The sequence below is a fragment of the Diadema antillarum genome, unplaced genomic scaffold (assembly GCF_040938485.1).
Source record: "Diadema antillarum isolate AM-2024a unplaced genomic scaffold, OU_Dant_1.0 seq00001086_RagTag, whole genome shotgun sequence".
Lineage (NCBI taxonomy): Eukaryota > Metazoa > Echinodermata > Echinoidea > Diadematoida > Diadematidae > Diadema > Diadema antillarum.
This window is the reverse complement of record NW_027271906.1, coordinates 105,835-122,500: the sequence shown is the minus strand read 5'-3', so window position 1 is coordinate 122,500 and position 16,666 is coordinate 105,835. Positions and strand designations below refer to the sequence as shown.

Genomic DNA, 16,666 nt, shown 5'->3' with positions numbered 1-16,666 from the left:
CCGTCAACAAAAGTTATGAACTGTTTCATCATCTTGTCCAAGTAGCCTACTTGACAGTAACACATAACCGCAACATGAATTTTGTCATCCTTTTCCCAGTATCTCCAAAAAGCAAACACCAAGCTCACGAAGCACAGCTTTGGCTGAGCCATCTACACACACACACACACACACACACACACACACACAAACATATATATAATATACACTACAAAAACATCGGTGCTAGATTTAACACCATGGGTGTTAAATCTATATATAACATCGATCAAGTGTCAGTAGAGGACCACACCCACGTTGAAAAGTTGAAAAGTGTTCACCTGGCACTTCGTGGTGTTAATTTGACACTGTATAGCTGATTATATTTTTGACACTGCGGTGGTGTTAATTCAACAATGGCATCGCATGGTGTTGATTTGATATTGCTGGTGTTACTGTCAATGGTGTAACACCCATCCAGCTTCAATAGGAAGACCACACCGACTGGTGTTACTGTGGTGTAAATGTGTTCATACCTTTAAAAAAAAATCAAGTACTTTATCACAAAATTCTTGATCGTCTTGTTGAAGTTCAGAATCGACAAGAAGAACAGTAACTAAGTAACTATTCAAAAAACAATTTTGCATTTTGAAATGTCACCCGGAGGTGTTTACTAACACCATACGAGCACCGGAAATTTAACACCAGCTCGGTGTTTCATATCTAACACCAGACTTTTTGCAGTGTACCTTTCCTCATGAAGGAAGCTCCTTCTTTCTTTCCTTCATCTCTTCGCTCGAGAATGAAGTCCGGATTCGAGCTCGCGCTCTTTTTCATCGACCCGAAAGAGGAGTCTTCAACGATGCGGTCGATGACTTCGTTAGCGAAGAGATTTCCCCATGAAACATGCCACCTGCACCACGGCTCCGCGAGGGTCCTGCCAGACAGACAAACAGATAGACAAACAGACAGACAATCACACGGAACCGTCCGCCAACCATAGGTTCACCTTTGTAGCTATGGCAGGTGAAACCCTGCATGATTGGCAGTGCATACCACTCTGGAATAATTTTGGCATAAATGAAAAAGATTGTAAGCTCATTGCAACAGTTACCTTCTTCATGTCCTCAAACTTCAAAAAGAGCACATTGGGATGATGTCTTTTCTTCCACCACGGGAGGACATTTTCGAACCATGATCCCTGTGGCGCTTTGATGTTGACGACAAACAAAAACAATAAAAGTTAACGTTCATTCATTCATTCATTCATTCATTCATTCGTTCATTTATCGAATTAATATCTTCAACAGAACATGGTAATATGGATTTGTTTCACAAAATATAAGTGCATATATTGACATTGTTACTAAAGTAAGTGAAAATCGAAATGCAATTGACAAGGGAAGTGAAAAAAACAAACAAGTTAAAATGATAACAATGATAACCCTCCCTGCCAGAAAAAAAAAGATAGATTTTAGGCAAGCCTGATATAAAGACCATAGAAATAATCGTTAATATTTGTACGTAGTGAGTTACGGTTTATTCACACATACAAACATAACTATTTCTTGTTACATAATAATTCAGTCACAGTCAGCGCTGCCGTTCCTCCACAGACCGACCTCCATTATTTCCATGGCGCAATCTCCACTGTCTCCAAAGATAGACGGATGACTACAGTCACTTAATCAGGTAATAATTAAACACATAAATTGCATCAATGCGCTATGTCTAGGACTGATGAAGATACAGAGGAGGAGGAGGAGAACAGGAGAGGACCTGCAAAAAAAAAAAATGTTCGTTCCTGCTACATCAAGCTTTTGCCGAAAATGGTCTTACAAAGCTTCAAAGCTCTTAACTCACGAAAAAGAAATTTTGAAAAAAAAAAATCATGTCATTACGTGTCATAACTCTTATTAAGCAAAACAAACAAATAAACAAACAAACAAACAAACAAACAGTATCAAAAGAATGGTATTGTGGAAAAAAGAAACAATCTTAAGACCTCTTCCAGCGATGAACTCCTCAAAAAAGACATCCCACGACTCGTATGCCGGCATTCCGTGTAAATAGCGACAAAAGTGGTAGTACGACACGGCCGCGTCCTTCGGGTTTCGCACCACGTAGATAACCTTGGCCTTGGGCTGGTCTGACCTGATGGATGGCGGTAGGAACCTGGGAAGGGCGTGGCTCTTCATCATCCGGGGAGAATCCCAGTCACGGACCACATCGGCATAGCCCCGAGCTGTCGCCATCTGCAGGAAATAACAGGATATCGGGAGCAAGCGCCTAGATCAAGGATTCCTCCAGAACGATTCTTAAAAATGTATTACATTTGAACATCTATAAATTGGTCATAGAGTTTGAGACTTTACAGTGATTGCTTTAGGGAATAAGAATCTTTTCAAAATTTATAAAACAAATCACATTGAACAATAATGAGGAGGTATAGCAGCTTCACATGCGCACACATGATTAGGTGCTCTATGAAGCAGAGCAAAAGAAGAATACATGCATACATAAATTCTAAAGAGGTGAACTTGTCAAGCAAGTGGTATTGTCACGATTGCCATGGAATTACGTTTATTATTGAAACATCAAGTGAGCCTCCGATGTCATCATCCTTGTTTAGTTTATTATGTCTTTGGTTTTCATAGCAGCGTTAGTTTATCTGCTCTTGGACCACTAAATCCCACAATTGTATTCCTGGATATCGATGAAAGTACTATGTGATATGACATAGCACAGATTTTCTGGAATATATATTATTTTTTTCTTTGATAAGCTAGGCTTTCCCCATTATCCAGGCAGCCCGTCTCGGTACACCTTAAGATCGAGACTGTTTACATTTAACATTGCACTTTGTTCAACCCCTTCTGTGCCGATGAATCATATATCATGCACAAATTTCATTCACATAATATGGACAGATAATTCATGTGGGACTCAGAGGATTAAGAATGGTAGTCTTATCAAACGCCGTTCTTTTGAATGGTTCAGCCATTAATTCCACCCCAGCATTGCCAGGTATCGATAATAATGTCAAGGGAGAGTTATAGGCAAAGGGCGGGATTGGATCGGGGCCATCCCACGAGATGCCCACGAGTCAAACAGTCCACGAGTCATACTGCCCATGAGTTCGACCCTAGGCCCCGCCCTAGGCGAATAGGGCCCATGAGTTAGACACTAGGTATAGAACAGCATTTTACATATTTTAACGACGGGCTTAATGTGACGGTCTCGTGGCCTTCTATGCTTAGTGTCGAACTCATGGGCTGCATGACTCGTAGGCTGTAGGCCTACAACTCGTAGGCTGTATGACTCATGGGCTATACGACTCGTGGGCTTTATGATACGTGGGTGTGGAACTCGAGATGTGCACCCCCGTTATTCACGTGAAAACAGCGACGTAATTTTCACGATGACAACGGTAATTATGCATATAGATACAACTGTATTAAAAAAAAAAATATCAGGACAAAATCAACCAACAAGCAAGAGAAACACAAATAACAAAGGACTGTTTGCGTGCATGTTCCCAGTGTACTTACAACAAACTAGATCGCACCGCTATATTATGTACTCACATTGGGATGGTTTCTCGTGCTAACAATTTCTAGAAACGGGATTCGAAACAGTACGTGATCTCCTTCCAGCTTGCTTGCATCGCCTTCAAAGCTTACGAGAAGCACAATTTGTTGCATCCAAGTAGTACCTTCAGGATATACAACCAAAAACACACAAACGACAATTTGAGAAAAAAAAAAACAGCGTGTAGGTTTGTTTGTTTTTTTCTGGTCCATGCAAGTATATAACTTGCGAAAGCGACTGTCATTTTCAAAAATGTCACACGTCACCAAAAAGGCTTGGTAAAGTATTAGTTTATTCCCTTGTTATCATCAAATTCTCCAGGCCCTAAACTTTCGGGTGGTTTGAGTCCGCTCGCCTGTGTCGGTTGTGCACCTATAGACATGGGCACTAGGGCCACATTTCATAAAAAAAAGTTGATAGGATAGCAACTCTTGCTAGGATGGCAAATGTCATGGTGACGACATGAATTCAGCTTCCTGATTGGCTGTTGCTATTGAAAGTTGCCATTCCACCATGAGTTGTCTATTGTCTACAAGTATTAGTGACCTCCTGAATTCATGCATGGCCTTGCACGCAGAACAAAAAATCAAGAAACCATGCCCTGAAGATATGCATTATATGAATGTATATGATTACATATTTTACCCCGTCTATTTCCTACCAGAGAAACTGTAGGAAATAAAGCCAGATCATGAGCAAGTTTTGAGAAGGCCGGAATCGAAAGATGCAACTCCTATTATATACTTCGAACTTCGAGGGAAAACTTCTGTATCTGGATTTTATTGCTTAATAATTTCTTTCTGCAGTTTTGACATGGTGATGGTGAGACAGATCACGATGGAAAATCCAAGAGAATCAAATCGTGGGGTAGTACTTCTACAATGATCAAGATTGCAGTAGGTACAGTCATAAATTCAAATTGACTAGATCACACTCTGTATTTCTGTCCTTTTTTAAGCAACATCAACCTTGCATTCTAACTTTATTGTTTCACAGCAACATATACTTGGATCAGTGCTTAGTCACTTAATTCAAGCAATTTATAAGCAAAAATATCAAACACAAAATAATGAATTAGAACGGACAAAAAAAAAAAACACATCAGACAAAAATAAAGTCATCATGACAAAAGCATCTGAAACGTCAAATCGACAATGGATTGGAATGCCGCATACCACTAAGACATGGATTTCCTCGACCGCCTTTTCATTGCCATTGCCAAGAGCACAGCCATAAAATTTCAAGAGATCAATGATTTCAAAAACCTGATTTTAAAATTCCAAGATTGATTCCAAGATCACTGATTTCAAGATCGTTGATTTCCGAACTTGCTATTCACCGACAGTCCAAACAGATAAAAATATAATGCTGCTCGCAAAACCCCGATGTTTTGTTTTGCGTTTAAAATCATATCCCTGTCCAAGGAAACATGTAAATTCAATGACGAAAGGACTAATTTCGAGGTTTGAACTGACACACACACATATCGTCACTCGTATTATCAAAGGCATTGTTTACCATTGGGAGCAGTGATTTAAAAATGTTCTAGCTATCACATTTGATGCATGTGTACGTCAGTTGTATCACAAAATGTTCTAAAATACAAAAGTTTTGCAATGAAGTCTAAAATACAAGGAGATGTCACTATTTTTCTCACCAAACCATAACTGCATGTAGACGGTTTAGTCAAGAAACAATCTTAATATCACTATTATTCACATTTTGTACATTTAATAATAGTGATTATTTACTATAATGCTAAAAATTTTCACATTGGTTGTTTCTATTCCAAAATCACATTTAAGAACTATTTTGAAGCAGTAAAGCTGGGTTTTTGTTTCATCTGCAAAAATGGTAAATGATGCTTTTAAAGAGAAAGGTCTATTTTGCATCTTACCCGATTTGGCATACGTGATAAGGAACAAGTCATCGGGTCGAACGTCCATACTTTCTAAAGCCTCCAAGGACTGCGATGTCATGATCTTGGGGAAGACTACACCCTTGTACTCGAAACAGGTCTCCTTCACACAAGCTGGAACTGCGGATGAAAAGCGAGGGTCGTCGCTCTCAGGTGGACTTGTGTCTGAAAATCGAAAAGTTGACATCAATAATCATTCCGGTTCTTCCAGAATACCCTGAAAACTCAAAAGAGTGCAGTGGAAAAGGGAATTGATATCCTTTGCCATGTAAGATGTTATATCTGTTGCCGAAATAAAAAAAGATGTATATTGTATGCAGGATCAAAGGAGAATTAATAAGCCTGTGTCCATTTTGGATCCTGTATTTTTTTTTCTTAATAAGACCTCTTTAAACTGTCCCCGTTCTCATCAAATGCTAATTCAAAATTTGAAGGTAAATGTGGATGTAAAGATGGCGTCAGCACAAAAATTTTGAGCTGATATTATTAAGTTCCAAGAGTTTTCATTGATTCTAAGTTGTCTTTGGGTCGTTGGTTATATTTGACTGTTACTCTGACTCTGCCAGTATAACCAATGATAACGGATCTGAACGGATACGGGATTGGAAGTACAACTATCGGAAATACATCAGGGAATTTGGGAGTTTCTTTATTCTTACTGGTCATATGGTACCATGAGGTCATTAAAAAAAAATTACCTGAAACAAAAATTTAGATTTTAATAGTGAATGCAGAAATCGTAGAACACCACATCAGAATAGCTTTGGTAAGATCGGACGATCCATTCAAACACACATTGTCAAATGTTGTGCATTCTTTAACGCTTTGAATAACCCACCCGAGAGTGCCTACAAAGCTAAATAAGAAGGCTACAATAACGGTCACAGATGTCGAACGTTATACAGAGAAATTTATTACGCAATTTCTGCATAATCTTATTTTTATGAAAACTACACATTCCCTCTTATCAATGTGAGTCTTTTGTGTGTGTGTGTGTGGGGGGGGGGGGGAGGTATCTTTCTACTGCGTAATGACAATGCAAACTGTTGCGGAACCTATGGTCATCTTATCCAGTGATAAAGGCATCAAAACTAGGTCAAAATTCATAATTTTTGAAAGGATCGTCAGATATTCTAACTTAAGCTGGGTTTTGATACTAATATTGCTGCATTCATCGAAACTACATAATACATTTCGAGTGAATTCTCTTTCAACGAAAAGGCTCTTGACAGAGAGAAGTCTTTGATAAATCAATGATAATAATAATAATAATAATGATAATGATAATAATAATAAAAAATGAATAAATAAATAGATAAATACATAACACTTACACTGCGCTTAATACTGGCGTTTCTAAGTGCAATGATACGGAAAAATATTAAATCAAAATACAACATTATATACAAGTAATAAAACAACAACAAAAAATAGGATTGAGTAAATAGATAAGTTTTCAGCAATGATTTAAACTTATCAACACTTTCAACATTTCGGATCCAATCAAGGATCCAATTGCAAGATCTCAATGTCGTGGGCTGTCGACCGGTAACGTAAAACTTAAGAAGTGGTAAAAAAAAAGAAGATATTTCACAAACATTTCCTTAATAGAAACATAGTTACAGAGGAAAAATGATATGTGGATAATATGACTTGATTCATCTGCTGACAACAAATGAAGATTTTGATTGTATAACAGGATAACTTCATTTTTCGTCAGTTTGCGGTATTAACAACTGAAAAACCTGCTAAACGAATACAAAAGAAAACAAGTAAGTGTGGGATTTCTTTTTCTTGTTATGCAACAAGTGAGGTATTATTGGAAAGGACATATTTTGCTCAAGTTGACGATGGACTTACCTTAAGAATGTTTAAAAATGACCCATTTCGCGATCAAACTGTTCACATGGTATACCTGCTATTTTAGAGAGATTATCGGTCTGTATAAAGGAAAGACTGAATCGCTTATTCGGCTTACCTGAGTGACTGGACAACGCCATTTTGACAGTACACGAGGATCGAAACTGACAAGACCTCAAATAGATAATTTTACTTGGGTTATCTACATGATGATGTCACGGAGTGGTATAAAATTGACATGCTTGTGATGTCTTAAAGTGGCGGTGTGTGTGGCAGGTCTGATGTGTGTGACTCTGCATAATTACAAGAGCGGCAACCACTGAGTGTGTACAAAAATGGCACATGATTTCCGAGAGGAAATGTAGGGCCTAGGACAAGAGGATCTTTGAGGGTTATCAAAGTAGACCAACGTCAATATTCCAAAGTGCGTGGGGTAAATATGAGTCAGATACAGAACACTGTCCGGAGCTTAATACAAACAACATTTCGTCCCAGTTTGGTAAAGGTGCTTTCTAGTTCAATTTCTGTTCAATTCAATTCAGTTCAATTCAATTCAATTCAATTCAATTCAATTTAATTTAATCTAATTTGATTTGATTTAATTCAATTCAATTCAATACTTTATTTATCAATATCCATCAAAAATATAAGATCAAAATGACAAAAAAGTGCAAGTTGACACAAGATTTCTGCACAAGGTGATGAGTGTTTGTTGTACATGCAAATAAAGGCATCCATCAACGATCTTTCTTTCTCTAGTCTCGACAGCAGGTTGATAGTGCCCCAACAACTCAAGGATCGTTGGGGTCAACAAATTATTAAAGCTATAGAAAATTTGTACTATTTATTAACCATCGTTCTTGTATATATACATATATTATAAAGATGGTACAGTTTCGGTTGATAAAGGGCTTCAGATTTCCAACTTCTCTTGATGATTATATACAATGTATGTATACACAGTATTATACATATATATATATATATATATATATATATATAATATTTTATATTTATATATTATATATATACATATATATATACATATATATACACATATATATATACATATATATACACATAAATATATACATATATATATATATATATATATATATAGCAATAATGATGTCACAATAGAGGAATGCATTAAATGTCAATTGCCTTGATTTTAATTCAAAATCCGAATTTTGGGGGGCCTCCCCCTTCGTCAGGAATGACAGTGCTAATGAATTTTCAGTGATATTAACAATGAGGTGTTGAACACCTCATTGTTAATATCACTGTGAAAATTCATTAGCACTGTCACACACACACAATATGCAGCATTAGGTGGAGCGCACTGTAGAAAGTGTAGAAAGCTGTAGAATCTTGGAACATGATCGCACAGGCATTCGTATATCGAGTTTCCCTATATACAATTGTATCTATCTATCTATCTATCTATCTATCTATATATATATATACACTAGCAGCACCCGTGGAAATCCTCGGGTCTGAGGGGTTTTATTTTTTATTCTCATAATACGATTTTGCACATTTTTATTGAAGAAATAAAAAGAAAAGTCTTCTCATTCTTTCGTTAATTGTGCTGTCTTCTAAATGACCACCCTTCCCAGATATTTTATACTTGTAATACATTTTTGTAGTATATGCCAGGCGATCCGGTCCATTGGTAGGGATCATTCCCGCCACTACTTGCTTTTATTATAGAACTTGAGTTTCGAGGGGTTATTTGCACCCGTTGAAGTCCAACCGTTGTCCTGTTGCCCCTCACCCCTCCCCCCCCCCTCACGCACACACACATTTCCACCTCCGCAGGGCAAAAAACAAAAACATTCAGGGAAAAATTACCAAAAACGCAAATGAGATTCACCGAAAGTTCTGCCCACAGGTTGTTCCCGTCGAAACGGGAAGATATTAACACTATGACTTTGATTACCCCCTGCTCTTGCATCCACGCGGGCACCCGCGGGAATCCACGGCTGGTCTCAAGGCCTCGGTTTGTTTTGTGTTTTTTTTTTCATGTTTCTTTTCCCCACGTTATGAGAGAAAAATAAGATATTTTCGTCTTCATAATTTTGCTCCCTCCTTTTTGTTTTTAATCACCAAAACTTGGCTTGATATATCATATTAATATAGAACTACATCTGCTTCAGATTGTACATTATCATAATTAATATTAGGCCTACAATTATTGCTCCTATTATTGTTATTATTATATCATCATTATCATTATCCTTATCATTATTATTATTATTATTATCATTATTATCATCATCATTGTTATTATTTGGGGAGGGGGAGATCATAGTCATCAGGTTTAATAGGCACCCGTGGGAGTAGGTTCTCACGACCTCGTATTTTTTTTTCTTTAATATTTTTCCCATGTTATGGAAGAAAGAAGAATATATACATCACTGCATTCGTCTTCATTTGCTCCCTCTTCTTTTTTTTTGTCACCAAAACTTGGTTTGAGAGACCATAGAACCACACATTCTATTTCCACTTGCAATTTTAAAAATAGGCGGTCGGCAAAGCGAGGTTTTCCTCTACGTCCGCTCATCTTATGAATATGTATGATTACAGCAGCTCTGCAGTAAACGAATGGACACAGCTGCGCGTGTAATCTGATATGTAAGGGTATGATCGGCAAATATATTTAGCCGCGTCCTAAACAGTCTGCGTACAATGACACCGGACTTGAGAGCAAACGGCGAGCAAACTAAATGACGTACCTGAGCTGCATATAGTATTCTGCAGTTGTGCAAAATACAATTACGTATCAACGTTCGTTGTTTTCATTTGGGGACGCCAATAATGGCGAACTGTACGTAAATGCCCTTGTAGTCCATATCACGCACACACAGATTCGTGTAACCATCGTCAATACATTCAGTACACGTAACAGGCGGAGGCAAAGGTACATCACAGAACTATACACACAGTGTAGAGTGTGTATAGAGTTCTGCGAGGTACATTGTGTGCGTGCGTGCGCGTCCGCCGGAAGATGTCAGAGATTTCGCTGCACCATCATCTTTAGTATCCCCCAGTGTCTCTGCAAGCTAAAAGATGTAAGATCGAGAAAGCAGGAGGCCAGCGCAGGTTCCGTGAATATTGAAACGCTCGGCTCTTTCGTCACGCACAAAAATGCATTATGCATGTAGCTAATTAATTTTTCTTTTTCGTCCTCGACGTCGACACGGAGGCGGAGAGGGGACGAAACCCGCGCCATTCGATGTAGGATACTCTCCTGCGGCCGACGGCACCGGTCGCAGCTGCCCGGAGCCGACGGCTCGGGAGGAGATAGAGAAACCAGCAACGCCTAAATAAAACAGGAAATACATAAGGCCGCGACAACAACAACAACTTCGAGTATTATAGTATAGGATATATATATATATATATATATATATATATATATATATATGAAGAGTTTGTTCGCAAAAACCGATGTCCATTTTTGAAGATTTTGAAGTACGGTCTCTGTCATAAAGTACAAAATAATATCTTTTAAATGATATATTGGTCACTACATAATAAAGGTGCATTTTTCAAGATATGGTCGAAAGAAGCCAACATTTTCTTATTATTCTTTTTTGTTTTTCTTGGCCTTTAATCGCAGATATCTCCAATAGGCAAAAACGGATTTATCAGTTCTGGCGAACAAACTCTTCATATACACGTATATACAGTGTATACATCAAGATAATGAGAAACGTCTAATGATATATAAAAGAGCAGATAAATCTAAGAGGACTTCAAAGTTTGATATTTGATGAAAATTGCTTTTGAAATGGCCGAGATATCCAAAACAAAGCGATCCTAATAAAATGTGGGACCCATCTTTTATAAGGATCACTTTGTTTTACTTTGTAGATATCTCTGACTGTTTAATGCCATTTCACAACCGATTTTCATCACGAAAACTTTGAATTTCTCTTAGATTTGTATGATCTTTTAGAGTGGTTTCTATAAGTACCTGTACCTCGCAAAAAGTTATAAGCTGAATCCCCACCGCAACCAATACTAAGGCCTGTTCCATTCCTTTGAACATTCATAATGTAAATGGGGAAGGTAGTCCATGTGCTGGTTTCAGGACACAGAAGATGATAAGATGAGATTATACTGCATTACAGTGGACTCCCGTTATAACGAAGTCGGGACCAGCAGTTTTCTTTCGTTATATTGCAATTTCGTTATAACCGAACAAATTAATAAACAATAAAATACGTAGAGTGGATAACAAGTCACGCGTCTTCAGGGTTTGGAACAAAGCCCTGAAGAAGACGCCGGCATGAAGCTTTGAAAAAAAAATAGTGCAACTGTTTAAAGTTATCGGTCGCTATCGAAGAATGCATCACAATATATCTTCTTTTCATCTTGAAGATATCAAATAGAGTATTTACAAGATTTGTTAGTGCTCGAACGAGTACCACGTGACTTTCATTGATTTCTTTATAGTTCAATGTCGTGAACTACTAGTATGTATTTTCATTCTTGCACAGGAAATCTCCCTATAACCCCGACAGATAGATAATTTTTTTTTTTGAACCCGAGTTTTTCCTTAAGTTGTAACGAATTGTCAAGTACAGCTGTACCATGCTCGCTATCGAACGCACTGTACTAACACAGTAGTATGTCAATGTGAACGCACTACACAGATATACTACAGCCCATTCAGGAAAAGATCACCACTCACAATGAGGAAACAAGACGCCGTACAGAAACGTGTTCTTGGGTTATGTCTCATCAGTTTAACATGCCAACACATAACAAGTATTGACCTCGAAATGTTTTCATACACAAACTTCAAAAGTACAAGGTTAAAATGAAAAGATGACCAACCATGACCATTAAACCAAACAGAGGTAGAACAGAGAGAGAAAAAACGGTCATAAACTATTCACCATACTGCGACATGAAGATAAATTTAAAGCCAAGTGCGCCGCTGATCACTCAATGACAAAAAAAGAAAGAAAAAAACAACAAAAAAACATCGTAATAATATCAAGGTTGGTGACGCACATTCCAATGACATTCTGTACCAGACGAACTAGCACAAGTGAACATAATTATAACGAAGAAATGAACAAGAGTTAAACTGTAATCACGCTATACAGTAGCATATTTCTCATAATATCTGGATACAAAATTAAATACACTTGTAAATACAAGGAGTTGGGACCTTGCAAAATCACCTTGTTCGATCTATAAGAGAACTCGGTATATCCGACATTTCAACGAGGTTCAACTGTATACACAAGATATAACTTTGACTATGTATACATTGTACTAGAAAACACTGACCAGTGTAACTCGGCCGTATGAGTATCGTTACAGTCGCACGGGACAAGAATTAAGGGAATACGGGGGGGGGGGGGGGGGAGTGAGTACCGCTAGCCACATTAAGTATCAGGTAGGCAAAGACTGGTAGATTCCTTGGTGTTGGGTTGTGCAAATATTCAAAACTCACTTTCCATAACATCCCTATTTCCACGGTGATTGTAAAATTAATGCATACTTTGTATAACAGGATTATAACTCTCGTGTGTGCGCCTGTTACTTATACAAGTAACATTACAAGCATTATATACTGTACGTCTGCGTTTACCAACGTTTTATTTCACATCCATTCCATTATGATCTCTATAAAATGACAATTTTCATTTGACTGTGCACATAATTGTGCATTTTGCTTGAAAACCGATCAAAGTTTTCCGGAATTATGCGACACATCTATTCTTAAGTTACTGTATAATTGTTTCTTTGCTTTCATGTATAAATAATAATAATAATAATAATAATAATAATAATAATAATGATAATAATGATAATAATAATAATAATAATGATAATAATAATAACAATAATAATAATAATAATAATAATGATAATAATAATAATAATAACAACAATAATGATAATAATAATAATACATAATAATAATATTAATAATAATAAAACATAAACAATTATTGAGCTGGAAATTAAAAACTACACTTGTGCTTTTACGAAAACTTTTCAAACAGCAGCCTTGTTCCGCATGTCATATTCACAGTACTTCGAAATTTTTAAATACACGTACTCTGTATAACATTATACATCACACACTCAATTGCCAGAGTTGAAAAAGATAATCGAAATGAAGTTAATTTCATTGAAATTAAGTAAATGCACGCGACACATCCTAAAATTACCGCGCGCTGACACGCCCATGTGGAAAGTACATTTCGTTGAGACGAAATTTAAGTGACTAAATTTGAACAATGGATATCATTTCAGCTACCTTCGTGCATTCTGGTCACTGATATCCCCATTCATGATAATTCTCTTCGCTACATACGTTACTAAGTTTGCAAATTCTGCAATGCCAGTATTTCTTGTTGCATAGAATTTCTCCTTTTTTTCCCCCATGAGACAAGAAAAAGTGCAGTAAAACATTTGCTCCTGACTCAGCCGACATTCAGCTCTTAATACTTCACTGTGACTTTTACAAGGAACCTTTTAATAGGGTGTGTAAATGCATACAAAATAATAGTAAATAGTACACATCACCACAAACTACAAAGGATATAAACAGTACAACCAGGAGAAAGAAAGAAACAGATAAATAGATTGATATATTTCTAATAGAGATTGCTAAGGTTAGCGTAAGGGAAACAGACAGAAGGAAAATCTAGCTGTAGATGGACGGGGCATTTATACATTATCATCAAATGAATTTTGGGGCTATGGTATGCCAGCAACAATACAATGGAATGATTCAACACTCGAGTAGACTATAGAATGAATATCGTGTACATGTCTTAAAGGACAAGTTCACCTTCATAGATATGTGTGTTGAGTGAATGCAGCAATATTAGCAGAGCACATCAGTGAGAGTTTGAGGAAAATCAGACAATCCGTTCAAAAGTTATGAATTTTTGAAGTTTCTGCTCACTCAAGGCTGGATGAGAAGACTACTATAGCTTGTGATGTCACATGTGTACAACGGTATAAAGAAAGAATAAAGAGAATTTAACATATTTTCACTTTTCTCGAATAACAAAAGAACACTTGACTTCTCTCTTTCAGAAGGCAAGGGGGAATAATATTACCCTTAACATATGACAGTAACAAGTCGAAGAAATTTGCACTTTTGTGAAATTCTCTTTTTATTTTCTTTATATCGTTGTTGTACGCATATGACATCATACACGGTAGTAGTCTTCTCATTCAGCAGTGACGGCGCAGATACAGATTTTCCAATTTTTCAAAAACTTTCACTGTGTTCTACAATGTACTAATATAGTTGCATTGACACAATCCACATGTATATATGAATGTGGACTTGTCCTTTAAGTAGTGAGCAGCAACTTGCAAACTTTCCTCCATCATCTTTTCTCTATTTTTTTCCTCCAAAACACGACTTACAAGATCCAAGTTGAAACGCCAATTTCCACTGAGAGACAATCCAAGTTCATACACCTGTTCAATGTTGTATTAACATTGACATGTTTGCATATTATGCGAAGATTGTTCTATGTAATATACCTGCAGGTATTTATGCAAAATTAGCACTGTCATGTCAGTAAATAAATTCAAATTCATCTAGATCTCAAAAAACAATCATCCATCTACATGCGATGTTAAACCATACAGTTTTCTGGATTGTAAGCGTACTAAAATCCCAAATTCCTCTTACAAAATGCATTATGATGAATATGACTACAAACGAATTTAAGTTCAGTTGGCAGGAGATAGGCAGATCTGTGCATTACATTGTATATCTATTCATTATTTTAAACACTTGAATTTCCCTCTTTTCTTGAATACTGTAAAATACAAGAACTACTGGAAACTATGAAACTAATCAACAATTACACGATTAATTTGCTGCCAAATAAGTAACCATTTGCTACAAATACCTGACTAGTTTCTGAATTACTGATAACGACATATCGTATTTTTATAAAAACAATTCAGGCATGAGCATAGCTTTATGTGGCATCTTCTCCCAGTACCTCACATGAAAGCAAAATACAGGTCTGAATGATTGATATAATAAATGTTGCAGTAGATTGCTAGTAAAGTCAATAGTTTCAGTTACACAAGTAAAACATTTATTTCTACTGCCCTTCTCACCAACATATAAGATAAGACAAACTATGTGAAACTAACTTGCCCTTCCGTGATTGCGTAATCAAATAATAGATCAGTTTTGTGCATACCCATTACTGGTCCCTAACGGGAACCCTCCTCAGCCTGACCTTCAGGTACAGGATGACGATGGGACTCCACAGAGCTTTTGTACACACACACACACACACACACACACACACACACACACACACAAACACACACACACACACACACACACACACAGACAACATACACATACACTTCAGTGTATCCAGGACACATTTGACACATATTGGTCCTGTGGTATATACATCTTCTATATAATGTCATATCTTACTGAAGGAAAACCACCGTGAACCTTTCAAAAGACAGTGATGCACCCATGATTAGACGATTTTGGTCACATGACCAACTCCTTAAAAATCAGTGCGCTCACTTTGTCATATATCAAAGCTTGGGTTTGAAATAAAAACTGAAATCACAACATCCCTGAAATTGAAGGAACAATAGTCAATGTTAATAAAAAAACCTCGAATATTTATATCAATAATACCTATTTTCAAGCAGTGCACTGGTTCAATTCATTCATACCGCAGTGTGTGTAGCATTAGTGACAGCTGCATAGGAAATGCATGTACTAAGAGTCTAAATCACAATGAACAAACATATCACTAGGCTGTTTGTGTCAGGAAAATATACATCCGCAGATATAAAAGAGAAATGACAATGAAACATACAGCAAACCCAGGGATAATACTTGAATTGAGTAGATAATTAACCAGAATATGAGAGAAGTATGTTAAAAACAAATATAAGAGAGCTGTATAATCAACACGGTGCATTTTGCATCTTTGGAAAGTCTTACAAACAGATGGCCATAACAGAAAGCAGAAAAAGAGTGGGGGGGGGGGGGAGAGATAAAGAGAGAGAGGGAGAGAGAGGGAGTAGACAGAGGGAGGATGGAGAAGGGAAGAGAAAGAAGAGTAAAACATACTGAGGAATGAAAGAAAAGTATAAAAGACACAAGGCTTGTTCATGCCTGCATCAAGAATAACAGATTTCTAAAAGTTGATTATTGCAATGTGATGTGTGTGTACACACAAACACGGAAACCCACCAACTCTTGTAATTAGTGATGAAATAGCAGTCTATCTCTTTTTTTTCTTTTTTCTAAGAGGGATGATATACTATTGG

The 16,666-nt window shown here is 36.9% G+C and overlaps 1 protein-coding gene across 1 annotated transcript in view; it reads right to left on the bottom strand.

The window, feature by feature from the left end:
• Positions 1-7,488, bottom strand: part of LOC139743484 (sulfotransferase 1A1-like) — an 8,165-nt gene extending 677 nt beyond the window's left edge. Inside the window, exons 1-5 of the mRNA XM_071653968.1 lie at positions 7,467-7,488; positions 5,468-5,653; positions 3,567-3,694; positions 2,023-2,234; positions 729-916 (exon numbers count right to left, since the gene is read on the bottom strand). Of these exons, the coding sequence (XP_071510069.1) occupies positions 729-916; positions 2,023-2,234; positions 3,567-3,694; positions 5,468-5,653; positions 7,467-7,488 (736 nt within the window). The remainder of the gene's footprint in view (positions 1-728; positions 917-2,022; positions 2,235-3,566; positions 3,695-5,467; positions 5,654-7,466) is intronic.
• Positions 7,489-16,666: the final 9,178 nt, after the last annotated feature.